Genomic DNA, 27,575 nt, shown 5'->3' on the forward strand with positions numbered 1-27,575 from the left:
CCAGGCAGGATGCTGTATCCTCTGCTGGGTACCCTGCAGTGAGACATTATTTCTGATGGTGAGACCCAGGACCCTGAAAGGATGGAGCCTGGGGGTCGGGGGAGGGAAGGGGATTCCCCTAAGGGGACAGATTACCCCAACCTCACCAGATTCATTCTCCCTGTGCAGGCAAGTTGGGGAGCGTCTCTGTAAGATTGTGCTCAACTATACCTTGAATGTCTTGAATTCCACCAATGAAAGCTCATTTCTAAGTCTATCACTTTTTTGGACATCCTGTTTGCTAATTAGTAAAACATTGGTGGCTGATGGAGCTACAGATGGCCAAAGGCCTTGTGCTTAGTTCCGAAATGTGCCCCTGCCTGATATAACCACTCTCGGTCAAGCTTAGAAAGCTGGACATTTATCACATTCATCATACACTGGATTGCTTTTTTTTTTTTTTCAATCAAAGTGAATCACAAAGGCATTGGAAAAGAAGCATTTTGAGAGTGACCGCAGGTGCCACACCCTGGGGCAGTCAGAGGTCGTCTGGGTGGAGGTCTCAGGGCTGGACCTATTGGAGTGTCAAGCTTTCCCAGGGTGTGAGTCCATGGGGACCCTCACGTCAAGTTGGTTTCTTTGCCGCCTTGTGGGTGTTCTCTGCAAAGACTGCTGACGCTTGAAGAATTAAATAATTATAATAATAGCGATAAAATAGAAATGGCTTTCCCAGATGAACAGAAACTGGAAAAGACAAGGAGGTTCCCACACCCGACTTATTGTTTTTGGCCCTCGACTCCCTCGGCTCCGGGGACACAGATGTCTGGGCCTGCCGCTGGCCACTTTGAACTGTGGTCATGGGCGGGGGACACTGCCGACCCTTGGGGAATTTCAGGAGCATCTGTAGGGATTTCCCTCCCCCAAACACCAGGCTGAGAACTAAGAGCAGAGAAAGGGACTCTTTCTATTTTGACTTACTCTGTTCTGAAGTCTCAGAAGCTTCCAGACCAAGCCATGTGAAAGGACTCCTCAGCGTTGCAAAGCCAGCTGTGGAGGCAAGAATACCTGACTAGTGGGTAGTGGCCAATTCACAGTCAAGGTGACAGATTCAATCTGACAATCCTGACAGATTCAACCGTGGGGCATAGTCATTGCTTCCTGGGTATCCCCAGGACAGGAGTGCCCAGGAAAACCTGGGTTCCACAAGTAGTGGGTCACTACCAAGAAACAAAAATGCAAAAGAGAGAAAGGAACAATCAGATCCTCTTGAACACAGAGCCTTCTCCGTAGACCTAAAAATGCTAGAAAACTTCTAGTAACCAGCAGCCCAGGGAAGGAGGCACTTGTTGGTGCAAGGAGGGAATTTGTAATTGTGTGATTAGTGTCTCTCTCTAGAAATGTTTTTGAACTTGAGGACTGGTAAAGGGGAGAGACAGGAAGGGAAAGGAAGGAACCCTCGTGACCTTCCCTTGGTCATATGGGCCAGACCAGCAACACTTAACTAACAAGAAATCTTCAGGACAACCCCATGAGATTCACATTCTCTATATTCCCATTTTGCAGATGAGAAAATGGAGGCACAGAGTCCCTTCTCGAGGTCTTCCTGGAGGTAATGAGAGACTGGACTAGAAGATGGATCAGACTGGTTCCTAAGCCTGGCAACCCCTGTTTCCTTGGGCCCTTAGCTCTGAACTGTGACAACTTTCCCTTGGAATCACACAGTTCCTTTCCACGTCCGGCACTTTACATGAACTGTTCACCCCACCAGGAGCTCTGTTCTCTGTCCTTTTCCCTGACTTATTCCTCCTCCTCCAGGCTCTTGGCCAGATCACCACTGGGACCCTCTGATTTTTGGCCTCATTTGCACTATAGTTTTCCTTCTCAGGATTGTTCAAAAAGGTAATTAAATAATTATTTCTGTGGCCATTTATTGAAAAGTCAGCCTCCACATCAGAGAACAAGACCGAGCAGGGAGAGACTGTGGTCCTTCTCGCTCACTGTCTTCTCCTCAGTTTGGGCACACAGTAGACATGCAATGAATAAATGATGGTTGAATAAACCATCAACAAAGGAGTGAACTTATTTCTGGGGGGAAACTAGGGGTTCATCTTCCCTCTCCAAAATGACTGTTTCTTACAGGCTGATTGAAATTTTTCCAGTGGAGAGTGTGACTCTCAAGTTATTAAAACAGTAAACAGGGACTTCCCTGTGGTCCAGTGGTTAAGAAACTGCCTTCCAATGCAGGGAACATGGGTTGGATACCTGGTCGGGGGATTAAGATTCCATATGCTTCAGGGCAACCTAGTTGGGCCACTGCAACTACTGAGCCCACGCTCTAGAGAGACTGTGCGCTGCAACAAGAAAAAGTCCATGGGCCGTACAGAAGAGCCTGTGCGCCCCAAGAAAGACCCACAGCAGCCACAAACAAACAAACAAGCTAGCAAACAAAAGAAAACAAAGATCACAAATTCCAAATTGTATATATTCAGGTGTCATTTAATCTAAGTGTATGCATGTGTGTGTGTGTAGTGGGAGAATTCGGTCATTTGGTCACTTACTGCAAAGTAACTCTAGAACAACTCTGGAGACTTCTCAAGGATACCAGTGTAGAGGTCCAAACGAACCCTATCTCATTTTACTTTATTGTCTTACCTTCTTTTTTGTCACCCACAGCCCCTCCTGCATTCACCACCAGACTGTTCTGGAGTATGCTTGCTTCTTTTTGAAGCTCAGGGAGGAACCTCATTTGCTGTGTGTCTGGGGATACATCATGAGAAGCAAGCCGAATTGGAGGGGAAAGGGTAGCACCCTGGGTAAGAGGCGCCCTGTCCTCTGGTGAAGTTGCCCATTTATGTGAGCAAGGTCTTGTGCTGTGCTGCGCTGTGCTGTGCTTAGTCACTCAGTTGTGTCTGACTTTTTGTGACCCCAGGGACTGTAGCCCACCAGGCTCCTCTGTCCATGGGAATTCTCCAGGCAAGGATACTGGAGTGGGTTGCCATGCCCTCCTCCAGGGGATCTTCCCAACCCAGGGAAAGAACCCAGATCTCCAACAATGCAGGTGGATCCTTTACCAGAGTCAAGAATACTGGAGTGGGTAGCCTATCACTTCTCCAGGGGATCTTCCCGACTCAGGAATCAAGCTGGGGTCTGCTACATTGCAGATGGAGTCTTTACCAGCTGAGCTATCAGGGAAGCTCCGAGCAAGGTCTTACCTGTTTTCAAAAAGGTTACCTTGTCATTTCTCTTGCATTTATGATGGCAGCTCCTTACGGTTTACAAAGGGTTTTTTCCCAGCCTCTTCTTAGGGTCGGGCAGAAACAGCTGTCCCCTTGGCAGATGAGGAAGAAGCCATAGGGGGACTTTCTCATGGCAGGAGGGGCCCAGACTCTTGGATTCTCTGTAGGAAGTTAGGCAGGTGGGATACAAAACGTCACCTAAAAATGACCTTTTTCTGTTCTCAGGTCTCCAAGGCTGGTGAGGAGCAGAGCCCAGGCAGCAGGCAGCTAGCCCTGCCCTGAGCTCGGTGCCCCTAGAGACCCTTTCAGTAGGAGCTCTCGGAGTTTTGCTGCTCTGGAATTTTCCTTAAAACATCATTATTTCTGGAAGGAGTTAAAAATGAAACAAGCTGCTCAGAAAGCGGGCCGGGTGAGGCAGGGACGAGGTGGGGCTCCCTTGGCACCCTGACTGCCACTGAGCTGGGAGAAGGCAGCCAGGTCCTGGGCGGGGCGGTGGGCGTGGGGACGCGAACGTGCGCGACGGCGACGCTGGGGACGGTGATCAAAAAACTTTGTGCACGTCTCCAGGACCCCCAGCCCTTGTGCATTAGTGCCCTCGTGGATAGACTATCGCCTGCCCCCCCCCCCAATCCTGTTACCCCTGCCTCTGCCCTCTGGGCCTTCCGCAGTTCCCCAGGGTGGAAAAAGGGCGGCGCCGCGGGTCTCCAGCCAGTCCTCCCTGTCCGGTGACCCCTCCTTTCCTCCAGCAGCCCCTTCCCCACCGCGCGCTCCTTTTGTCAACACCCCCCTCTCTCTCCCGGCTCCCGGCTGGGCACGATCCGCAGTCTCCAGCCCCCCGGAGAGCCCGGGAGGGCGAGCCGGGGGCTGTTCTCCACCCCCTCCCCCTAGGAGAGGCAGCCCGCGGCGGGGGCACCCCGGAGCCGCGGCCAATCGCCCCCTCCCCCAGCGTGTGCCATCTGCCGCCTGTCAGCCTCTCTCCGCGGGCCGCGATCCCAGGCGCCGGCGGGGGTGGGGAGCTGCTGCTTCGGCCCCTCCTTCCTGGCTCCTTCCCAGGCGCCTCGCGGCCTCTGCCCTGGCTGTGGCCCTTGGCACCCCTTCTCCTCCTCACCCCGGCAGTCCCTGAGCTGCGGGAGGCGGCTCCCGTTCCCCTCTGGGAAGGCCCAGAGATGCTGGACACTCTGGACGCAGGAGCAGGGGAGGCAGCGACCCGGGGCGGGGAGGCAGCCCTCATGGAGGGAGGGGCCGGCTCTCAGGGCCCGAGTCCCAGTCGGGGGACGGCTCTGTCCTGGCCCTGGCCCCTCTCGGGACACTCGCTGTCGGTCTCCTGGTGGCAGGGTGTATGCCTCGGAGGCGTCGCGTTTCGCTGGTCGCCCGACTCTACCTCGGAGACGGCCTTGAGCGCGCTAGCTTGGTTTTCTCCCCGGATCCTGCCTCAAGGCCCATCCCAGCCAGCCCCCCAGCCGCTGGGGAGGCGGGGGTGGCATCTACCTCTGCTATCAGCCCAGCACGGGGTCGGGACCCGGAGGCCCAGAGAGGCGAGCTGGGCTGAGCGGGACTTCGAAGCTCGCCGAGGGGGGCGCGGGCCCGGCTGGCGGGCGGGCTGGGAAACTGCGGGGCGCAGGCGCCCTGCTTGGGGCGGGCGCCGCTGCCCGGCCGGCCCCGGCGCGGCTTTCGGCGGGCAGCAGGTTCTTCCGTGAAAGGTTGCCCTGGGTAACTCGTCTCCGAGGGGACACAGCCCTCCCCTCTCCAAGTGGCAACTTATCGATCCGCGAGATTGATAACCCTCAGCGCCGCGCCGCGCACTGGCTCCGCTCTCCCAGCTCTGGGGCTCGCCGGCCTAAGGTGGCGCCACTCGCCCAAGGAAGGGCGGGGTGGGCGGGCGGGAGACGTCGGGTCCTTTTACCCACCCTGAACCCGGCCTCTTGCTTGTGGGGGACGGAGGAGGCTAGGAAACAGTTTAGGGAGCCGCCTGGAGAAGACTTTTCCTAAATCTGAGCCCTTTCCCTGGAGGCTCCGAGACCCAAGCCTCGACCAGTTCAAGAGCTGTTAGGACCCGAGGCGCCCCCTGGTGGCTGGGGCAAAACTTTGTATCGAGTAGGAGCTGGTCTATTTGTCAATCTCGGGAGGAAGTGCTACTGCAATGTTTCGGGGCTCAGGTGTTTCTTTACAGTATTAGCGAAGAAGCGTGCCACCAGACGCGGAAACTCTACAGAGTCAGGTGTTGGGGTGGAAAAGATTTAACCCAGTAGAGTAAGAGTTTCTGGATATGGGGCAGGAATGGTCTTCAAACACCGATTGATGGGCAGACTCCGAGAAAGAAAAACCAGGTTCAGGGATAACGCAAATGCGTGGGGTACAATTTGCAGAGCTGGCAGTGCCAGGGCAGTTCACCCCAGTGTGCTCCCTTCCCCCCAGTTTCTTCACTTTTTGCAGTTTGTGATGCAAAGGTATCTTGGCGAGCTTGACAGCACGCGTGGGCCCTGTATCTGTTCCCTCCTCCTTTCCTCGGGGCCGCCAGCGCCGGAGTTGGGGCCCCGCGTGCCGGTGAGGTGCCCGCGCCCGCGCCGCGCCTGCCGCCGCCGCCGCCGCGGTCCGGGTTTTGCGGGCGGCCGGAGCTGTATTTCCAGCGCTGTCCATCGCTCGGTGCTGTTGGCCCTCTCTCCGTCTGATCCGAGCCGGAGCAGTGCGGGGCGCCCCACGGGATCAGAGCGCTCCCCCGCCGGGACTCCGCTCCTCACATCCTCCTGCTGGGACCCGGCTACATTTCCAGCCAAGCCTGGCTTTATTATGTGTCTCTGCAGTGCAGCCCCAGCAGCCGGATCGGGAGGAGGAGAGCCAGCGACCACAAAGAAGACAGGAGCGCAAGGGAGGCTGGCGGGCGGGCCGGCGCCGGCTGGAGCGCGGAGGAGCCGGGGCGCAGCCGCCGCCGCCGCTGCCCGGGAGGACGGGAGCCCGGCCGCCGCCTGCTCGTCCTCCTCCTCCTCCTCCGCCGCCGCCTCCCGCCTCTCCGAGCCCCTGGTCCATGGAGGCAGCTAGCGGGGCCGGCGAATTGGCACCGGCCTGGGGATCGGCTGCGCGCCTCGCGCTGAGCACCGCAGCCCGAGGGCAGGCAGCGGCGGCCCGGCGCACGGGCTGAGCGATGCCCGGGGCACGGGCGCGCCTGCCTGCCGCCGCCTGAGCGCCCCCGCGCGCCCCTTCCTCCTCCGGGGGGCCGGCGCCGGACCGAGCAGAGAGCCAGAGAAGGGGGCGTGAGCCAGGGGCCCCGAGCTGCGGCTTCCGAGCGGCTGCGGCCGTTTCGAGCCCCCCAAGTAGGCTGAGTTGAGGGATCCCCGTCCCCATCCATCATAATCTCCAAACCCGGCGTTTGGGTATTTTAAAACCATTAATATTTATTATTATTTTTTTGGGCGGCAGGGGATAATTTGAAGGCTTTTTTTTTTTTTCCGGGGGGTACTGAGCTTCCGCGCTCCCGACCGCCTCTCGGTCTCCTCCCCTCCTGAGACCCCCTCGACTCCAGCCCCGTTCCCCCTCCTCAGATGGGTTCATTGTGAGCTCCGCACCGGGCTGCGTAGCCGGACGCCTGCAAACTTTGCACAAAAATCCGGCAAGGGGCGGAGGAGGAGAAGGAGGAGGAGGGTGAGGGTGGCGGTGGGGTGGGGGAGGGCGCGAGGGGGCCGCAGGGGCCGGGGGCCGGCGGGGGGTGGGGAGGAGGAGGGGGCGGCTTTTTTTTTTTTTTTTTGCATAACTCGGCTCGGCCGAGTGGCCTCCGGACTCCCCGCGCCGCTGGGACCGCTGCTGGGACCGAGAGCCCCCGGCTGCCGCATTGCAACAGGCAGGGCCCCGGCGCGCCCCCCGGGCCTCCCCCCGCCCCGGAGCGGCCTCGGCCGGCCCGGGCCGCCCCCCCCAGGGAGGCCGCCCCGGACCTGCGATCCGCTCCCCACAGCTGCCGACCCGGCTGCAAAAAAAAAAGTTTCCGAGAGGCAGGAGGAGGAGAAGGGGGAGAAGGGCAGCCCGGAGCGGCAGGGGGCGGCGGGGGGAGCCGGCCGCGGAGGGCGACGGAGCGCCGGGAGCCCCGGACATGTCCAGGCGGAAGCAGGCGAAGCCGCGCTCGGTGAAAGGTGAGCGAGCGAGGCCCGGCGGAGGCGCGAGCGAGCGAGGAGGGAGGGAGTGAGGGAGGAGGGACCGGCGAGCGGGCGGGCGGCCGGGGACCCAAGCGAGCGAGCGGAGAGGAGGAGGCGGCGGCGGAGGAGGCGGCGGCGGAGGAGGCGGAGGCGGAGGAGGAGGAGGGGGAGGAGGAAGCCGCGAGCGGGAGGGGAGGCGGCGGAGGGGGCACGCCGCGGACACCCTCGCCGCCCGGACCCTCTCCGGGCCCGGCGCCGCCGCCCGCGGGGGACCCGGGCCTGGGGGCGCAGCCGAGGGGCCCTCGCTGCTCCCTCCGTGCGGGCCCCGGGCCCGCGTGGCCAATCAAGGGGTGCTGGCCCGACTTGGCGGGGATTGCGAATCTCGGCGGCGGCGGCGGCGGGAGGAAGGAAGAGGCGGTGAGGACCGGCGCCCAGGAGGCCGGTAGCTCCGAGGCCGCCCTCGCTGGGCCCGGGGCCTTGCCGCCTTTCCTCGGTCCACGCCTTGTCGTCCCGGGACGCCGTGGTCGTCGGGCGTTGCTTGCGCGCGCCCCGGGTCCCCGCCCCGGCCGCCGGGCGCCCCCTCCCTGCCCCCTGCCCAGGCCGCCCTCCCGGCCCGGGCCCCCACACTTCCTGCCTCCTCCACCGAGGCCAACCGGGCCGGGAGCCTCCGCCAGGAGTTCATTGTCTGCGCAGCGCCGGCGGGACGCGGGTCCCCAGGGGAGCGCAGCGGCTGCAGCGCGCGCCCCTCCGCCGAGAGCTCCCGGGACGCGACCCTGGGCACCTACATTCTCGACACCTAGGCCGGCTTCTCGAATTGGATCCCCAGAATGCACACTTTTGAGGACACACACACTCGCGCGCGCGCGCACACACACACACACACACCCCTCTTCGTGTCCTTGCCTCGTTTTCTATTTCTACCGAGCGCCTGCGGCCCGAGCGGGCCCCCTGGAGAGCAGAGGCCCCCTGGGAGATGCCGCGTGAGGGCAACTGAGCTCCTCCCCTGCCCTTCTTTCCCCACCCGCTGGCCTCTCCAGGCCTCGCCTGCTGCTTTGTCCCGATTCCAGTCCCCCCGGGTGGGTGCCCGGCCTCCCGCCTGCGCTGGGAGATGATAGAGGAAGGACAGGATGAGAGTGGCTACATCTCTGGAGCCAGAAGTCCCGAGGCCCTTGTCCTCTCCCAACTCCCTTGATGACCTCTGGCCCGAGCCCAGTTCTGCTCTGAAAAGTTCATTTCCTGGAGGCCTGCGCGGGAAGGCGCAGGGGCCTCTGCTCCCTTCCTGCCAGCCTTGCTACAGGCTGGAATGGCTGGGACTGAATCTGGCACGGAGGGTCGTGGGACACCCGCCATTGCTCTCCTTCCAAAGTCCCAGGAGATCTCGGGCACTCGGCTCAACAGAGATTCTCCTTGTCATCTGAGATGCAGGCCAACTCAGTCCGAACTCAGCAATCCGGCTGCTCTCTTTTCCTCTCTTTCCTTGAGAGAAGTTGGTCTTGTTCCCCTCACCCTGGCAGGCATCCTAGTCCTGGATAGCCAGACCTGTTCCACAGAACTGGAGGGTCTACAGGGTGTTCTGGTTGAAACCAGAAGAGAGAGACCTCAAGAGCGGGACAGGAAGACGTAGATGTTTGTCCTTGTGCTGAATAGAAGGGTTCTCGGCCTGAAATAATATTTGATTTCTTTTCTCTTTCCCTGGCTCACTGTTCACTCCTTCAAGAGCCACTTAAGGTGGCCCAGAAGAAAATGTACAATTGGAGTCTCATTGGAAAAGGGGTTTCTATCTAACTTGGGCAGTTGATTTTGAATTAAATCTGTGCATTGGAGCAGATTTTTCACAGAGGACGATGCAGAACTTAACCACCTCTAACCTGAACCCGAGCCTCCATACCTCCTTATTTCAGGAGGCGAAGGTAGAGCAATTTGCTGGGAACAGATGGGTGGGTGTTTCAGAGTTGCTGGAACCTAATTCTAAAACCACTCTGTGTATCTCTGAGAAAGACTCAAGAATCAGACTGCAAACGTTCATGAAATGAGCTTGGACATGATTTGTAATGAATGTTTCTCTCGAAGTATGTATATATATATGAACGTGTATAGCAGAGAATTCAAGCTGATTGTTGTTTTGTTGTTTAGTCACTAAGTCGTGTCCTACTCTTTTGCAACCCCATGGACTGTAGCCGGCCAGGCTCTTCTGTCTATGGGTTTTTCCAGGCAAGAATACTGGAGTGAGTTGCCATTTCCTTCTCCAGGGGATCTTCCCGACCCAGGGATCGAACCTGCGTCTCCTGCTTGGTAGGCAGATTCTTGACTACTGAGCCACCTGGGAAGACCCAGTTGGTGGTAGGGAAGACAGCAAAGTGGGAACAAGGCCAGGGTAGGCATTTTGAGAAGCGTTGTAAATATCAACCACACTGGAGTCTGAGATACTGTTTCTTCCCCCAGTTCTTTGCATTTTCCAAAAGCAGCTCCAACTCGTGCCTCTCACCATTTCACCATTTATTGAGTTTATTGGGGTGAACAGGGTGGAGATGCAGCCACTTATCCAGGGAGGAATTAAGAGAGAAGATAATTTGAATAGATAAGAGTTACAGCACAGGAAGGATTTATTGCTTTTCAAGAACTGCCTCCCCCCTCCCGCCAAAGCAATATTCAAAAGTGTATGCTTGAGTGTGGACAGCTCCATACCAAGTGTTTAAAATGACAAGGTCTTCACCCTTAAAGATGTGTGCTTCTTAGGGAACAGTGCTGCCTTTTAAATTGTATTTGATTTTATTTTGCCTCCATTGCTGTGTGTCAGGGTTAAAGTAGAGGCATTGTGGACTTCCCTAGCCCGCGCATTCTGCTGTGAAAGTCGCTTGACGGTATAGTTCATAATTGATCTCCGAAATGTGAAAGCCCATAGCAGGAAGGAAAGACAGAAATATAACAGTTTCTAATGGATGCTCAGAAAGTATGATTTGAAAGCTCGGCATTGCTGCTTTGAAAATCAAACAGGCCTTGGTGGGGGGGTTTCACTTCCCACTCACAGACACAGCCTCCCTTCTGGAGTGGGGTCACTTATCCCCCTCGGGATGTTTGTCCTTCTTTGGAAAACCCAGGGAGCACACCCAACAAATAGGGAAGGGGGCCGGGCAGTAGGGCAGTGGGGGGAATAGCCTCATTGGTTTTCAAAAACCTTGTGATTTAAAAAAAACCACACATACCAAAAAACCTATGAATGTTACAAAAGTCACATTTTCTGACCGATTTTCCCCTCTGACACCATTCTCTCCTTTTCTGTTTCCCGGTGGTGTGGTGTGGCTGTTGTGAGATGATTTGTTCCCTTTGATAATTTTGGCCTCATTCTCTGGGGCTGTTCCCATCGCATCTCACTGATGTTATTTCGGCTGATGATATCAGGTGGTTTGTTAACCTGTTTCCCTGTACCCACACTGCCTCTTCAGATCCACAGAACAGCTTCTCCATTTATATGGAAAATTAACGCATCTTTTTTTCCCAGGCTCTGGCTTAAAACTTTTGAATAATTGGTAATGCTGTTGATTTTTCTCCATTGAGCAATTGCCTCTTAATTACAGTTCTTAATATTAATTAGCAGTCAGGCTGTGTCCACGCACCCCCAACCCCGACATCCTAAAACTACCCCCAGTGACTTCTCAGTGCTCACCTCCCCCGTCTATCTTCCGCCCCTTCCAGCCTGTAGCTCCTCCAAAGTCTATCTTATAAATTTGGTGGTCTAAGGACTTGGGAACAGTGTAGTTCGACACTGCTCATGTTTCCATGGAAATAATTGAGATGTAATAAATAGAGGCATTCTGAGGTTACAGGTTTCTTGATTCAGCCGAGACCACATACAAGTGTAAATTGTCGAGATTTGTTTGGCTAAATGTACATGATCTTGTAGGAAGGGCAAAACAAATGCTTTATAGGTTCTTTAGCTTTCCATGTGGATTGGGGCAGCTAACATTTAATCCTAATATTTAATTCCCCCTTCCTCAGTGAGATCACTAACTTCCAGCTTTGGAGGGACCTGTCCCAGTCTAGAAAACATCCTTTGTGTGTAGTAATTGCCATTTAGATTCGTCCACATCTTTCATGCAAAAACTTAATAAGCAATACAGTTTAGCTATGTGTCTTGGACAGGAGGGTCCTGCTAAATGTGTAACCATAGGTGCCGAGTGTGCATTGCATGAAAGGTGCAAAATGCCGGTGACTTTACAGTTGTGAAGAGACTGGGTGAAGCCAGCCTGGCACTGGGGTGGCCTGCTGCAGCATGGTGGCAGAGGAGGAGGCGGCAAAACCAGGGGAGGAGGAGACTAGAATGCAGCGTCTGATACAGCACCTAGCTGGAGACTAAAGCTGCAGGTCTGGTTCAGTCTAATAGAAAGTTGCAATAATTGCTATATCAGTAGCCAACTCTTAAGCTGGTGGCTGTGGAATTCTTCCCCTGATGTAGGATTTAATAGTCTGGCAATTAGATGCATTGATTTCTCTTAACTGTTCATTTGGATGTGTAAACCAAAGAAACCCGCCACTGCTGCAGACGGCTGCCTGGCTCTTGGAAAAAAGGCTGATTTAGGTGATGGTGGTAGGAGGATGGATTCTTCAAGGCAGTGTTGGGGCCAGTTTCCTCTTCTTTTGACATTTCAGCCCATTTTGCAGTAAAATGAAGAGCACCTGTTGTTCAGACAGTGTTTAAAAACCAACAACTATGTCCCGTTCTGTCTGAAAAGTAAACGCACCCCCTTTTGCTGCAGACACATACAGAGTAACATTTCTGTCTCTGAGTGACTGGACTCACTTGTGTATTTTTGGCAGATGGTCGGTTAGGTACCAAAGGGAAAAGTCACAGAGTCACCTTGGCTCCAAGTTCCAGAGGGACCTCTTGCCAGAAACGGAGTGAGTTCTCTCTCCCCTTCCTAAGGGCCTGGTGTCCCCTAGACTGCAGTGAAGAGATATGGGACCCCTTGGCATGGTGGCTCTGTGACTTTAGTGGCTTGGAGAGGGGGTAGATAAGGAACCCTTGCAAGCGTTCACACCTCTTAACTCGCTGCTCCTTGATCTGATGTTTTCTGTAGGTGTCACTAACTTCTTTTTGCAGGCGTCTAAAACTGTCTTGAGGAGGGCTCTCTGTCCTCATGGCCCTATCTTTTTTTTTCTTTGTTTAAACTGAGGTGGCTGGGTGGGTTTAGTTAACTCTTTGTTTGTCTGAAGTTAAGATAGACTTACCTTTCCTGGACCTTGTCTGTGGTACACTGTTATTTGTGAAGAATATTATCTTCACATCTTGAAAATGTTTGCAATAGATTTTGGGGTTTCTTTCTTATCTCTGGGTCCAGGTAATTACAACAGAATACCTTGAAAACTGTTAACGGGCTCCCAGTGACCGTGAGTAGCTGGGGAAAGCCTTGATACACCTTGATTGGTCAATCTGACAATTTCTGCAAATTCCTGTCAGTTTGAAAGGGCATTTTGTGTATAAGCATGTTAGCTGGTAATCAGAGTAGTTTTACACCCAGAATGGACTAATTAAGTCTGGATTGGTTATATTCTGCTCGAAGTTTTTGGTACTGTCAGCTCCCCCTGACTGTGGGAGAGGTGGTGGGGGGAGTGAGGGAAATGCTGATGGAAACTTTTGATTCATCGCTTACCTGCGGGGATCGGTGGCAGCCAACGATTGGGGTTGTACACTCAGTAAATAAAAATACTTTATCTCTTTCAAGGAGCGCCAATTAGCTGATTGCTCCGTGTGGCTGTCTTGAAGGAGAATGCTGTCTTACCTATCTTCCTGTACAAAGGTTTGATTTTTAATGTCTTGTGAAAAGGATTCTCTTTGTCTTGATTGATGTCAGGAATAAAAGCATGATGGTAATATCCCTTTGAAAGCTATTGTACTGTCAGCCCTGGTTGACAGCGGGAGGGCCTCCCAGCGTTATAGATTAGTGCTGTGAAAACACTGACATTTTCTTTGTTACGTTGCTGTTGTTCTACTTGCAAAGTCAATTACACAGTGTCGGAGCTCAGTTACAGAGTTGACTTTGGAAGTAGCAACGTCTTTTCATTCTCTTCTTAAAGATATAATTTTCCTGTGTGGTTGTTGTTCTTGTTTTGTTTTCTTTCTCTCTTTCTTTTTGACCTGCTTCCCTCTGGTGATCACCCCCTCTGCCCCTCAAGAGGCAGAACACATTAGCTAGGCAAACACACTCTGGTTTCAGTTATGACAAGTCAAATTCTAAGACTGCCACATCATTATCTCTGAATTCTTCTGCTCATTCACATTTCAATGGCTTCTTATTGATACAGTGACTACAGCAGCCAAGATACATAAAAAGCCCATCAAATGAGATTACGGTATTGATAACCCCTTATCAAGTGGGTTGCTCTGGATTCAGGGTCCTTGTGCTGAGTGTGTGTGTATATTTATTCTCTAAGTTCATGTCCAACTCTGTGACCCCATGAACTGTAGCCTGCCAGGCTCCTCTGTCCTTGGGATTTCCCAAGCAAGAATACTGGAGTGGGTTACCATTTCTTTCTCCAGGGCATCTTCCTGATCCAGGGATCAAACCTGAGTCTCCTGCATGGCAGGCAGATTCTTTACCACTGAGCCACCGGGGAAGCCTTTGGGGTCCTTAAGTTTGGCAAATTCTGTTTTGTTTTGTTTTTTCTTTTTTTCCTGACCCAGGTTGAACCAAGTTCCGGGGCTTTTGGGAGCAACTCTCCTGCCCCCCAGCAAATAGTTTTTTGCTGCAGAAGATTTATAATAAACATTCTGATTGCAGGCCAGGGCTGGTGAGTTTTGGACGTAGAATACTGGATGACATCTTTATCTCGTAAGAGAACCTTGTAACCCACCCTTCTCCCATTGCAGATGGCAAATGTGAATTATCAGGCTCTCCAAGGTGCCTTTACTGGGTGTCCTTGAACTCAGGAGTGATTTTCATCCCTGTGTGAAATTCTGCTGAAAGGGAGGCAGGTTTGACATTTCCAAAGCTAAAAGTGGTCAGGGTAGAGGTTTTTATTTACACTCCCCCCTACCTCCATCTCTGCCTTCTTCAGTAAGAGCAAACCGGCTCTCTGAACTTGGCTGCCAATGAGGCAGCTACCTGAGAGTGGACAGGACTCGCCACTGACTCCAGATGACAGGGACACATTGGGAAACTCCGGCCGAGGACTCTAATTATGGGCCCCCAAAGTTGTTATTATGAACCGCCAGACAAGAGACTGCGTTCGCCAGCAATTTGTCAGGACTAATTTTGTTTTTCTCCAATAATTGAAAATTAATGTCTTGAAGTGAAAGCAGATGTTCATGTCATCTTCTGAATTGGGATATAAAATGGGGCTCTGTAGATGGGCTCACTAATTTAACAGTAATCTCCCTCTTGCAGCTAATGGGGGTGTCGGGGCTGACGTCACCTGAGGCCAGAGTTGGGGGGTGAGAGCCTCAGCTGTACCAGTTGTGCTGTCTGGGGTGCCGGGAGCCTTGGTTTTGGAGGGAGAGCATGTAAATAAATTCACTTCCTGGGGCTATGAAACTTGGGAGAGTTCATTAGTTTGAATGCTCATTCGTGCAAGAGATGTTTATTGAGATAATTCAAAGCTTTATGCTGGAAAAGGTGAGGGAGCCTGGGTGTAGGGAGACAGTGGATTCCTACAGGTTAGAGGATCCTGGGTTCATTACCATCACCTGGAGAGTGTGTGTGCGCGTATCTCCATGCGCAGTCGTGTCTGATTCTTTGCAACCCCACGGTTGCCTCACAGGCAACCCCCTGTAGCCCACCAGGCTCCTCTGTCCATGGAATTTTCCAGGCAAGAATACTGGAGTGGGTTGCCGTTTCCTCCTCCGGGATCTTCCTGACCCAGGAAGCGAAACCACATCTCTTATGTCTCCTGCATTGGCAGGAGAATTCTTTACCAACTGTAAAGCTGGTTAAAATTGTAGATTCCCACTTTCAGATCCTAGAGATGCTTGCCTAGCTGGTCTGGGGTAGGGACTAACCACTTTTCATTTTCTTCTCTTAAAAAAATTGAGGTAAGATGCCTGGTGGCTCAGATAGGAAAGAATTTGCCTGCACTGCTGGAGACCCGGGTTCGATACCGGGCTTGGGAAGATCCCTGGAGGAGGTCATGGCAACCTACTCCAGTATTCTTGCCTGGAGAATTCCATGGACAGAGGAACCTGGCGGGCTACAGTCCTTGGGGTCTCAAAGAGTCGGACACGACTGAGTGACTAACACATACATACGTACCGTAAAATTTACCATCTTAACGTTTTTAAGTGTCAGACTCAGTGACTTTAAGCACATTCACATCGTTGTGCAGCCATCAAGAACATTCATTTTTAGCCGACAGCCGGGTGGTGATGGTGGGTTGGGTGGATCTTAGCCCATCACCCTCCGAGGAGACCGTCAGTTCAAGGCCTCCGTTTTCCAGGGAGAGAGGAGAAACAGAGGCCCCGAAGATGCAGTGACCTGGAGAACTGGCGATGTTTTTCCTTGCTCCAGTGAGAGAGGGGAGACTGGTGTGCTCAAAGCGCACATTAGGGCTCCATCAGGGCTGAGAGCCGGGCAAGAAGGGGTGCTTCAGAGCTGTTGAGGGATCTGGTGATGACTCTCAGGATGAGAACTTGTGTTCTCTCTTCTTGGGGGCACCATTCCTCTGCAGACAGACTGGCAGGTGTGAGGTTGGCCCGTGGCCCCCACGCCTGCCTGCCAGGACCCAGACAGCCCCTCTGACTTACCAGCCCTGCACACTTCGGGCTGGTTCATCTGCAGTGGTGCAGGGGAGGGACAGCTCTTGTGGAATGGCCACTTAGTTGCCTTGGTTTCCAGTCCTAGAGCGCCCACCGCCTCTGGCCTGCTGGTCTGGGAGCTACAGACTCTTATACTGTTCTCCTTGCGGTGCCAGCTACCTTTTCCTCCCCCAGTTTTTCCTGTAATTGAAATCTGCCCTTTCGTTACCTAGGCATGAATTATTTTTTTGCAGCGTTGTCATTCCCTATCCTGCTGTGAGGTTTATCTCTTCTGTTGATCCTAATTAAATAAAACATACTGTTCACCTAACTCCTGTTGCACTGAATTTTACCTGCCTGAGGCAGAGTGATGGCCATCTGGGCTGGGTTAGGGAGCAGGGCATGGCTGGATAGAGGAGCTGGCATGGTAGGGGCTGCTACATCAGGCCTGGGTGTACCCCTTTGGCCTGGGGGGTGGACAGCAGGACCCCATAGCTGCCAGCAACGTATAGTATATTTCTGGTTCCTGAACTCGAGCTCTTGGTTTGTCCCTAGCCCATGGGGCTGCAGGTCTGAACCTGGGGAGAGGAGAGACAATCACCAGCTCCAGAGAATCCCCAGGGAGAGGGTGAGGGAGGAGATCAGGCTCCCAGGGTGGGAGGATGGAGAGAGGGGGCAAGCTCCGGTCGCCTGAGGTTGAGGCTGCAGCGAGCACTGGGTTCCCTGGGGAACCAGGAGCAGAGCATGCATTCTTAGTGCCCAGGACCACTCTGCAGATGTCCTGTCTCCTCGGGGAGAGAGGGACAGCCAGGGGTCTGGCACACATGTTGGGAAGATTCAGACCTTTACTATTTTTGCCTTTGAACTTCCCAGAATCTTGAAAATCCCAGGTTGAAGAGGAACCTTGGAGGCCACTTCCTTCAGCCTTCCTGTGTGTTTGCGGCATCCTGAGTTCCATCCAGCCTGGACTCACACATTTCAGTCTCCGGGAGCTCACGACTTCTACTTGTGCCTTTTCAGCTTGAATTTCCCATGTTTCTCTTTCCATGAAACTGCTGTCCGCCTCCTGTAATTTAGGTGCGATGGTCCTGGGTCTGTCTCTTGGGGCCACAGGGAGTAGCTCAAAGCTCCAGTCCCCAGGGCAGCCCTGTTGAGAGTCAGCAAAGCTGGCCTTGGTCTACTGGCCCAGGGGGAGAGTGTCTTTGCATGAGATGCGGTCAGCCTGGTGGGCTTCCAGGAGGCCATGCTCACTTGCAGATGACTGCAGATGACCTTGTCTTGGCTTCTGGGTCCTTGTGTTTAAAAGGATTTGTTAGGTGAATGAGTAGCTGTGTAAGCTATTGAGGGAATGAATGAACGGGTAGACAGGTGAATGAGTGAACTCTGAGCAAATGACTGGTTAAGGACTAGATGAATTCCTAAATGAATGAGTTAGTGAGTGAGTGGGTAAGCTCCCATGAAGATGGCACAGACCATCTCTATGCAAAGAAGGCTGAGCACCAAAGAATCGATGCTTTCTAACTGTGGTGCTGGAGAAGGCTCTTGAGAGCCCCTTGAACAGCAGGGAGATCCAACCAGTCCATCCTAAAGGAAATCAACCGTGAATATTCATTGGAAGGACTGATGCTGAAGCTCCACTACTTTGGCCACCTGATGAAGAGCCGGCTCATTTGAAAAGACCCTGATGCTGGGAAAGATTGAGGGCAGGAGGACAAGGGGGTCATAGGGGATGAGACGGTTGGATGCCATCATCAGTCCAATGGACATGAGTTTGAGCAAGCTCTGGGAGATGGTGAAGGAAGGGAAGCCTGGCGTGCTGCAGTCCATGGGGTGGCAAAGAGTCGGACACAACTGAGCGACTGAAAAACAGTTTCTTTATGGGTGACTTAGGCTCACGACTGGCATCTCTGGTGGTCTCTCCTGCCTCCTTCCCCTCCTCCAACACCTGTTCTGTTCAAAAGGTGGGAGATGCTCCTTCTGGAGGACTGGGAGCCCTCACACCCCCTTGGGGTTGGGATGCTCTGTGCCTATTCTCCCCCTTCACCCTTAGCCCAAGGGTGGGTGGGTATGTAGTGCTTTCCTCCTGTGAGATTGTAGCTACTGTGGCAATCATTGTGCTAGTTTGTAAAACACTGTTTTCAAAGAATAAAAGCAATATGAGATTTTCATACTAACTTTAAATAAAACAGAACTTTTAATTGAATAAACTACTCCCTCTTCCCTCTTCCTGCCACAATCCTAAGGGGGCTTCAAAGCAGACATATTTGACCCAGCTCAGTGCTGGCCAGGACTCTGTGGTCCCATCTCCACTAAGTGGCCCTCGGGTCCTTCAGCATCTTTCAGGGACGGTTTGTCCCCAAATAGCACTAGGAGTGAGGGATGGGTTGGGAGGAGGAAGGAGGAAAACAGGATGTGTTTGCAGGGAAAACTGCCAATAAAATAAAACAGCATAAAAAAGAAAGACCCCTGTATCACTGAAGGTGTGTGTTAAGATTGACTTATTTCTCTCGCATGGGAGGGTTGTGGTTTGGAGGAAGCATGCTCTGTGATCTTGGGCAGGATAGTGCCCTCTGTGGGCCTCGGTTTTCCCATCTATGAAATGGAATGGAACTGGTGGGGCTAGCTATTGCTCTTAGATGGTTTAAGATTTTAATCCCTGGAATATAAGAGTGGGAAAGCACAAGATGCTTTGGCTTTAAAATAATACAAACTAAAAAGATATTTTTAGGTCTTTTCAAGGTATTTTTTTTTTTTAAAAAATGCATTTAAAAAAAGCTGTATATTTAATTGTTGACTGTGCTGGGTCTTGGTTGTTGTATGAGGACTTAATTTACTTGCAGTGAGCGTGGGCTGCTCTCTAGTTGCCGTGTGCGGGGTTCTCATCGCAGCGGTGTCTCTTGCTGCGGAGCACAGGCTCTAGAGCATGCGGCCTCTGTAGTTGTAGTGCGTGGGCCTACTTGCTTCTACATATGGAGTCTCCCTGGACCAGGGGCTGAACCAGTGTCCTCTGCATCGGCAGGCAGATTCTTAACCACAGGACCACCAGGGAAGCCCCTTTTCAGTTACTTTTTAAAGTGACCTGTCCACAGGGTGAGAAGTCTGAAGAGGCAGATCTGGGGGATCCTCCATCAGGGCATCTGGATCCTTCCTTGCTCCCCTGGTCCTTTGGCGGATTGAAGGGAACGTCGGATAAGAGAAGACATGTCAAGGGCTTGACTGTGATGTCAGTATCTTTTCACATGTCTGACAGTTCCGCCTGAGGTGTCCCTGGCTCTTTTGATCCCAGGGCCTTTGCTAGGCATCCTTGGAATAGGCTGTCTGGTGCTCTTCTAATCCAGGGGGCAACATGGACGGAGAATGTCCAGGCCCTACATATGCCCATCAGAGCTACCACCATGGCTGGCCCGATGCTGGGGAAGGTGTGGAGGGGCAATCATGGCCAGGCACTCACCTGTGCCAGGCCCTGCCTTCAGCTCCTTGCACCTGTCCCCCTACTGGTTCTCTGATTTATCTCCGTTTCACAGATGCACAAACTGAGGCCCAGAAGTCCCTTGCCCAAAGTCACATGGCTGGAGGGGAGGCAGAGCTGGGATTAGCCCAGGGCCTGAGTCAGTAATCATTACCTTATAACTGGCCAAGGATCCCCGAAAAGACAACAGTGAAGCTTATGCTTTCGCCATGGGCTGGAGGAGTCCCCAGATCCTGGGAAGGAGAGAGGGTCACCAGTGAAGGCACAGGAGGCCTGTCCTGCTCCCCACCCATCTGTGTTCTCCTCCTTGTGGGCTGTCAATATCCGTTCCGTCGCTCAGTCGTGTCCGACTCTTTGCGACCCTGTGGACTGTAGCCTACCAGGCTTCTCCGTCCATGGGATTCTCCAAGCAAGAATACTGGAGTGGGTTACCGTTTCCTTCCCCAGGGGATCTTCCTGACCCAGGGATCGAACCCGGGTCTCCCGCATTGGAGGCAGATGCTTTAACCTCTGAGCTGTCAATATCCACATCTTTAATAACTGACTTACACATCTTCAAAAATAATTTAACCCCCTCCTCCCCTAGAGATGAGCACTGTTATCCACAGTTCTCTTTCCTCCCAGACCTCTTCTGTGGTGAATTTACGTGAAAACATATGTATATGCACCCACGCATACACAGTTTTAAACTTAGATAGTATCATATACTGGTTGGCTATGCTTTCTGTTATTTGTTGTTTTCATGAAGCAGTGAGTTTTCAGTCTTGGTTGCACATTAGAATCATCTTAGACACTTGAAGAAATAACAGTACCTGGGACCCACCATAGACGAAATAATCCAAACTTTCCGAGGATGGTCCCCCAGCTGTTTTTTTTTTTTTAAGCTTCTAGGGTACTTTGGGTGTGCAGCCAGAGTTAAGAACCATTAGTCTAGGTGACATCATCATGTTGGTGTCACAGACTATTCCACTTCAACAGCCATAATGCTGTAGGGTGGGTTCATAGTCCTCTACTGATGGATGTTTAGTTTTTCACTGTTATACACAAGGATGCAGGTAACATTCTTGTTTATAAATCTCTGTGTTTCTTAGGCTAGATTCCTAGAAGTGGACTTGTTAAGTCAAAGAGTAGTCACTTGTAAATTTTGAAGGATACTTCTTATTTCTGTAGGAAGGGAAACCGAATACCACTCTGAATGTGGAGCATGGGGGTGTGAGCTTTTCTTTCTGTCAACTAGTCCCGTAGTCATGTCTCTTCTTTCTTCCATCAAACATCCATCCACTCATCTGTCATCCACCCATTTTCCGTTCATCATCTATCCATCCTGTCATCCCTCCTCCTCTCCCCTCCCTTTTCTTCCTTTCCATTCCTCCGTCCCTCCATCCACCCATCTTACCATCCATCCACCTTTCCTCCATTCATCTATCTGTCATTCATTGCGTCTCCACCCGTAATTCTTCCATCCTCTCCTCCCCGCTTCTCCCTCGCTTCCCTTCCAACCATCCGTCCATCGATCCAGCCACACGTCCATCTGTATCCCGAGTATCTTACCCTGGTGAGTACGTTAGCCTGGGCTCCAAGCAGGCTGTTGAGATGAACCAGATGCAGGCCGTGCCATCAGGGAGCCCACAGTCTGGAGTGGACACAGGACCCGACAGGGCAGCCCGAGACAGAGGTGCAGGTTGAAGGCCAAGAGAGGTTGGAGGAGTTCCTTTGACAGGAGGAATAAGGCAAGACTTGGAAGTTTGATTTGTTTGATTTGGGCCCAGAAAGATAGAATTACAACATCCAGAGCAGCTACCGTTTCGAGCTCCCCTTGTGCGCAGGCACTGGGCTGTGTGCTTTTCAGGCAGTATCTCGTCTCAACACTCACTTCTCACCACTCAGTTGGGGGCCTTAGGCTATTTTTTTTTTTTTTTTAATCACAAGACATAACAGATTTAGAGAAGCATCAGCTGAACTCCCTTGTCATGTGAATGGTCAGACTTTCCCAGAGAGGGCGAATCAGATGTCCAGGGTCATACAGTGACCTTGTGGCAGAAGTGTGCCCAGGGGCAGGACAGGGATGAGCTGGGGAGATCTTGCTGCTGTCACTGACCCAGGCCAGGGTCTTTCTTGGGAACAACCTGGACCTCCAGGCTGTGGGGAGTGTGGGGGATTCTGAGCTGGTGGACCCTGGCTCCCACTTCTTATCCTACCCACTGCTTCACCATGTGAGCCTCAGCTTCATTTTTATGAAATGGGGGCTCCCCTCCCAGGAGAGGTGTGAGAAGGAGCTTTGTAAAACTGAAATGGCCATCTGGATGGTCGCAGTTGGACTCACACTCTGGAGCGGCCTAACTTAGTCATTTTCTCTCTCACCTGTACGTGTGCTTTGAATGCAGCGCCAGAGAACATGTGTGGGAAACACCAAGCTTTTAATCTGTCCTCTGGAGGTGCCAACAGGTTGTGAATGAGGTTTCTGTATGCCTCATTCACCCCACCTCACCAAGGACAGCTGCCTTTCTAAAGGGGTGCACTGGCCAGGCACATGGAAGGGGACTGTGTGGGCTGGCATATGCCCCAGAGTGGGTGTGCATGTGTCTGTATGTGTGCCAGTGGGTATGTCTGTGTGCGTGCGTGTGCATATGTGAGTGCCCATGTGTGTACATATGTGCACACGTGTATGCATGTGCATGGATGTGCGTGTGTGAGCCCCAGCCTCCACAGTGAAGAGATTCTTGTTATTGCATGCATGGTTCAGACCATCAGCACAGGGAGAGAGAAAATGCACATCGATGACAGACTTTGCTCATGAATTTAGTTTATATCCATTCACTGGAATACTTTTGGAGCACCTATTATTATAGGCCAAGCACTGTGCTAGACTTGACTTGGCCAAAAAAAAGGAGGCAAGTTCTTTCTCCTTGCTGAGATTCAGTTGACATCTGTAAAATCCTGGTTGTGAGTGTGAGAAATGAGTTTATATTCTTGTTTCCCAAAATGTATTCCAGGATTTCGTTGATGTTCCACCAAAAGAATAAAAACTATTTTCTGTGGCCAAGCACATTTGGCAACCACTGCGTTAAACAGAGTTACACGTTTTAAACACTTTCAGGGCTTCTCAGAGTTTTAAAATACTAATGTGGGATTCTCTCAGACCTGTTAATAGTTTCTGACTTTCAGACTCACTTGTTCGCTTGTCATGGGATCTTATGGCCTGGGTACAGTTTGGGTTTCTAGACTGCGCAAGTCTGCTGTCATTACTAGTTTGCTGACTCATTCATTTATTTATTCACCTAACACATGTTTATTGAGCACCTACCATGTCCCAGTCACTCTTTGAGGTGCCTGAGGCCACAACAGCGAACAGACATGTTTATTCTAGTGGGGCGAGAGGCCACCTACAAGTACATGAGTCAATAACAGTTTCTGGGAAACAAAGCAGGTCCTGGGATAGGCAGGGAGTGGTGAGGAAGGCTGTCCAGACAGGGCCATCTGGGAGGTGACACTTGAGCCCAGGGTGATGGAGGGGGACGGCAGGCTGGAAGCCTTGCAGCTGGTGCTTTGGAAGGGCTGAGGGATGTGTCGGGGGGTGGTCCTTCCCTGGGCCTCGGCCTCTTCGGCTGGCAGGGCACCCCACTGGCCTAGCCCTCTGTGGTTTCTATGGCACAGTCAGACCTCCGAGAGATGCTTCTCTGAGTGGTGAGTCAGTCTGATGGGGCTGTTTCTGAGCAGGGGCGGCTTCTGCCTCCCTATCTGCCCCTAGGAGCTTCTGAACCACAGAGTCTTATCTCAGTGTAACCCTGCCCAGGTCACCACGGAGGGCTCAGAGGGTCCTTCACCCCGCTGACTGGCTGGCTGCAAGCACCACCTGGCAGAGCCTCTGCCTGTCCCAGTCACTGCCGGGTCCCCAGTGCCTGGCACTGGACCCACATTCCCATCCCCATCTGACAGATGGGAAAATGAGGCCAAGAGGCTCCCACAGCCCATTGCCTCAGAGGCCCAACCCTTTTCCAAGCCAGGGTTGTGACCCCAGGCTGGTGGGGTGGGGAGGGCAGACACTTCTAGGAAGGGAGGTGGGATCTGGGGGCCTCAAGCACCCTCCTGGCGTTTATCTGCAGAGCTGCCCGGTGTGATTTGGGTCCCGGTGTGATTTGGGTCCTGGGAGATGAGAGAAGGGGAATTGGAAAGGGAGAGAAGCGAAGGAGGAAGAGGTAGGGTCAGTGGGAGAGGGCCAGGAGATCCGGGGTTTGGGGGGGCGGAGGCAGGAGAACAGATGGGGAGGGGGCGTGAGGGAGGGACCTCGGGGCCCGTCCCGCCCAGCTTGCCTCGCCAGCCGGCCAGGCGCTTGGGAACGCGGCCCCTTCCCGGGCCCTCGTCTGCCCGCCCCGCGGGGCGGCCCAGGGACCCCTTTGAGGCAGCCGTCCTGGGAACGCGTCGGGCCGCCCCCCGCCCGGGAGGGCTCCATGGCTGCGGCGCAATAACTCAGGCCCAGGTTTGGGCACAAAGCGGCCGCGGCGGGGGGCTGGCTGGGAAGGCGCGGGCTGCGGCGCTCGCTCGCGCGGCCCGGGTGGGGCCGGGGCTTGTTCCGCACCGCGGGCCGCCCCCGCCGCCCGCCCCTCGGAGTCTGGGGCTGGCCAGGCCCAGCTGGCGCCCCCAGGACTCCTGAGTCCGCGGCCCAGAACGGGGGGCGGGCAGCAGGAGGCGGCGTCTAGCCCACAGCCGGGAGCCGCCGGTGGGTGGGCTGCGGCCCCCGCTGGCCAGATGTGCGCCTTGGAGGGTGGCGGGGCGGGGGCGCCGGTAGCGACTGGAGCGCTGATTGGCTCGCGGCTTTGGGGCGGGGCCGGGAGAGGGCAGCCGATCGCTGCAGGGCCAGTCCTTGGATGTATATATACAGTAAATAAATAAATGTCCTCGATTGCTTTTGAGCACTTCACCTTTAACTTCAGAGCAGCCCTGTGAGGTAGGTACTGTGATTATCCCCCTTTCACAGAGGAGGAAACTGAGGCACACGGTGGCAAAACTAACTGTTCAGTGCCTCACAGCTGGGACGAACAGGATTTGCACGCAAGCCCCCAGACCCCATCGCCGGGGCTCATGTGTGGGGATTACGGGCGTAGGAGTGCAACTCTGAGTTTACTTATATATGTTCAAGAAATTACAGACACAAGATTTACAAGCACATGTACTGATTCTGGGTTTCATTTACTCTTTCACTTACTCAATGGATACTTTCTGACTTCATTCCTTGGAGGTGTGTTTCTGATTCTGGGCTAGATCTTATCGTTGATGCTCAGTGCCAAGTGAAAAGGGCTGGGTCTCTGCCTTCAGGGAGCTTGCAGTTTAGTTGGAGGCGGGGTAGTGAGACTGACAATGAAAGAGTGAACAGTTACACTTGTGCAGGTGGGGTGGCCTGTAGGTCCTTTCTGGGGAGTCCCTGGCAGGCCCCTGGACCCTGAGTTCGAAATCCCTGGAGGTATGCATGACCTCTGAGCACAGAGTGGCTCTGGAGGTTCTCATGGGCACCTCCAAGTACCCAGGGAGGAGGTTGGAGGGGTGCCTCCTGATTTGCCAGATGAGGAAGGGTGATCCAGGGAAGCCCGTGACCTGGCCTTGGCTCACACTGCACATATGTGGCAGAGATGATGTCCAGTTATTAGGCTACTGATTTCCAAGATCCTGTGTCCCACAGACAGGGGTCCTTACCCCCAGGCCCAGTCTCTAATACTAGGGCCCATGCCCTCTCCACAGAGGTATGTACTGATGCTTCGTCACTGGCACCCAAGTCCCTGAGCTGTTCCCATCCTCTGGCCTCCAGTCAGGCCAGTAGAAGAGAGCTGCCTTCATGCACCTACTGCATCCACAGTTCGGTCTGAATTGGATAACTGAATGGGCTTTATTCTGAATTTTGTGTCTCCACAGCCTCAAAATATCTATTGTCCTGGCTTTTCCTGGGATCTCAAGGCCAGCTGTATGTTCCGGGTCTGAGCTTGCTGTAAGGCTGGACCCGGCCTCAGACCTCTCTGTGCATTTCACCCTTTCTGACTTTGTTAGGAGAGTTCCAAGTGTGCTCTGTTCTATGGACAGAGGTCTGGCAGGAGGGGATAATGTTTACTGAGGCTTGGTGCTTGCTGAGCGCTTTATACATGTTTTCTCCTGAATACCCTCAACAGCCCTGTGAGCCTGGTCCCATTACACTTTCTATCCTGCAGGTGAGGACGCATGGTGGGTCAGCCTGAGCTTCGAGATTTTGTGTCACAGCTGGGCTGCCTGACACCAGGTGCCCGCCCTCATCACTCCCAGAGTCACCTTCCTTCTGTACTCTCCCCCAGGAGCCAGGCTGGGAGACAGACCCATAAACAATGATGAACTCTGAGGCTGGTAACACCCAGCTGGTGGCCAAGTCCACACTCCCCCACTCTCTTCCCCCACTCCTGCCTGCCTGGGCCTTCTCCTCAAGTTCAGCCTGGGGAGAAGCAGCTTGCACAGGCTGGGGCGGGAGGATGGGGCCAACCCCTGGGAACATTTGGGCTGGCTGGCTGGTGGACAGGGCTGTACCTGGTTCCTGGTTTCGTCAGAACTGCACAGCCAGGCTGACCCTCTGTTCTGTCGGGTGGGAGGTGCTTACTTGCCGCATTCAGGGTGGGGAGTCCTTCCTTCTGCTGTCCCCCACCCATCCCCAGGCCCCAAGAGTCCAGCTGGCCCAGCCCAGAAATCTGGGATGTGGTGGTTTGGCATGGATGGCCTTGCCGAGGGAACTCAAAGATTTAAAGGGCCCTGTCCTCTGGACCTCTCTCTGGTTCCACTGAAACTGCCCCGTAAGCCCAGGACATGGCTGGTGAGCCTGCGTCTTCCTCCCCACCAGCATTTTCCCTAGAGCCTGGGTTTGAACCCAGGGCAGGAGCCCCTCTAGGGCTGGGTTTCCAGGCAGCCCTTCAGCAGACACCCATCGTAGCCAAGAGGCCCAGGAGCAAGCAGGCTTGCCCTCCCTTCTGAAGTCCCTCTCTCTGGGCACCGACCCTCTGCATTCCCTGCCCTCTACCTCCTGCGCAGGCTTCCTGGAACCCAGGGACCCTGGAGGTTTCTGGGCCATATCGAGTTGCTTGGGTGGTTGTTTCCTTTTTTTTTTTTTTTTTTAAGGCCACGCAGGGTGGAGGAGCCGGGAGAGAAGCCGATGATTGGGCCAGGGCCAGCCTGGGGTGGAGGCCGACTAGAACTCGTGCCTCCCAGAGTCGGGCTGTGGCCCCCAACCCCTACCTCGGAGGGGCCTGAAGCCTGGACTCCCCTCCAAGCTGGGACCAGCCCTGCCTGGCATTTCCTGTCTCCCTCCCTTTCATTTTGCACCAGGCTCCCCAAGGACACCCTGGGGGGCGGGCGGTGGGGCCCACTCTCACGCTTCTCCCTGGTGACCGGGGCATGACTTGACCTGATAATGCCACAGACCTGCTGGGCTTCTAAGGGTGGGCTCCGCTGGATTGCTTCTCCCCAGGCTGCCCTTCCTGGCTGGACTGCTGGGCCAAGCTGGATGCACCTTCAGGTCTGAGCCAGGAGGCCAGGGCTGATGGAGAGCCTTGTAAGAGGGCTCCTTACAGACCCCCCGGCCTGGGGGACTGGTGGGGGGTGGGGCTCTGGCAAACCCCAGGGGATTAGGGGGAAAATGGAGCCCTTGAGACCAAGGGGAGGGGGCAAAGGAAGGACCTCTGGGGGAGTCGGAACCTGGGCTAAGGCACCTTGGAGTTAATTCCGAGGTGATTTTGAGAACCCCCAAGCCCTTGGCAGCTCTGCCCTGCCCGCCCCCAAGGCCCACCACACACATGGTTCTGCTTTTCTAGGCATCCTTCCCTGGTCGCCTCCCTCTGGGTGCCTTCTGAGCTCCTCGGGCCCCTCCCCCAGGCCTCCTGGGCCCCCTCCTTCCTCCTTGACCCACTTTAGTCCCCTGTTGCTGGGGGAGGGGAGCACGCAGCCGGCGGCTCTGATCCTGGCTGCCTCCCCCGGCATCCCTTGGGGAGGGCTGTGGATGGAGCCAGCAGGCTGAGCCGGCCTGGCCCCAGGGACTGGCACAC

General features: G+C 54.0%; 1 protein-coding gene and 1 long non-coding RNA gene across 4 annotated transcripts in view; one reads left to right on the plus strand and one right to left on the minus strand.

The window, feature by feature from the left end:
* Positions 1–521: 521 nt before the first annotated feature.
* Positions 522–3,227, minus strand: LOC129546259 (uncharacterized). Its single transcript, XR_008683849.1, has 3 exons — positions 3,192–3,227; positions 958–1,026; positions 522–657 (listed from the first exon to the last, which is right to left on the minus strand). It is a non-coding gene; the product is annotated as an uncharacterized LOC129546259 (long non-coding RNA).
* Positions 3,228–6,966: 3,739 nt separating this feature from the next.
* ZNF423 (zinc finger protein 423) overlaps positions 6,967–27,575 on the plus strand; it is a 346,670-nt gene continuing 326,061 nt past the window's right edge. For all 3 annotated transcript variants that reach the window (XR_016035886.1, XM_055412817.2, XM_055412819.2), the window contains exon 1: positions 6,967–7,333. Coding sequence is in view for 2 of the 3 variants with exons in the window: in XM_055412817.2 (XP_055268792.2) it covers positions 7,294–7,333 (40 nt within the window). In the remaining variant the exon portion in view is untranslated. The remainder of the gene's footprint in view (positions 7,334–27,575) is intronic.

The sequence above is a fragment of the Moschus berezovskii genome, chromosome 22, assembly GCF_049115385.1.
Source record: "Moschus berezovskii isolate FMDL1 chromosome 22, NW_MosBer_1.0, whole genome shotgun sequence".
NCBI classification, from domain to species: Eukaryota; Metazoa; Chordata; class Mammalia; order Artiodactyla; family Moschidae; genus Moschus; species Moschus berezovskii.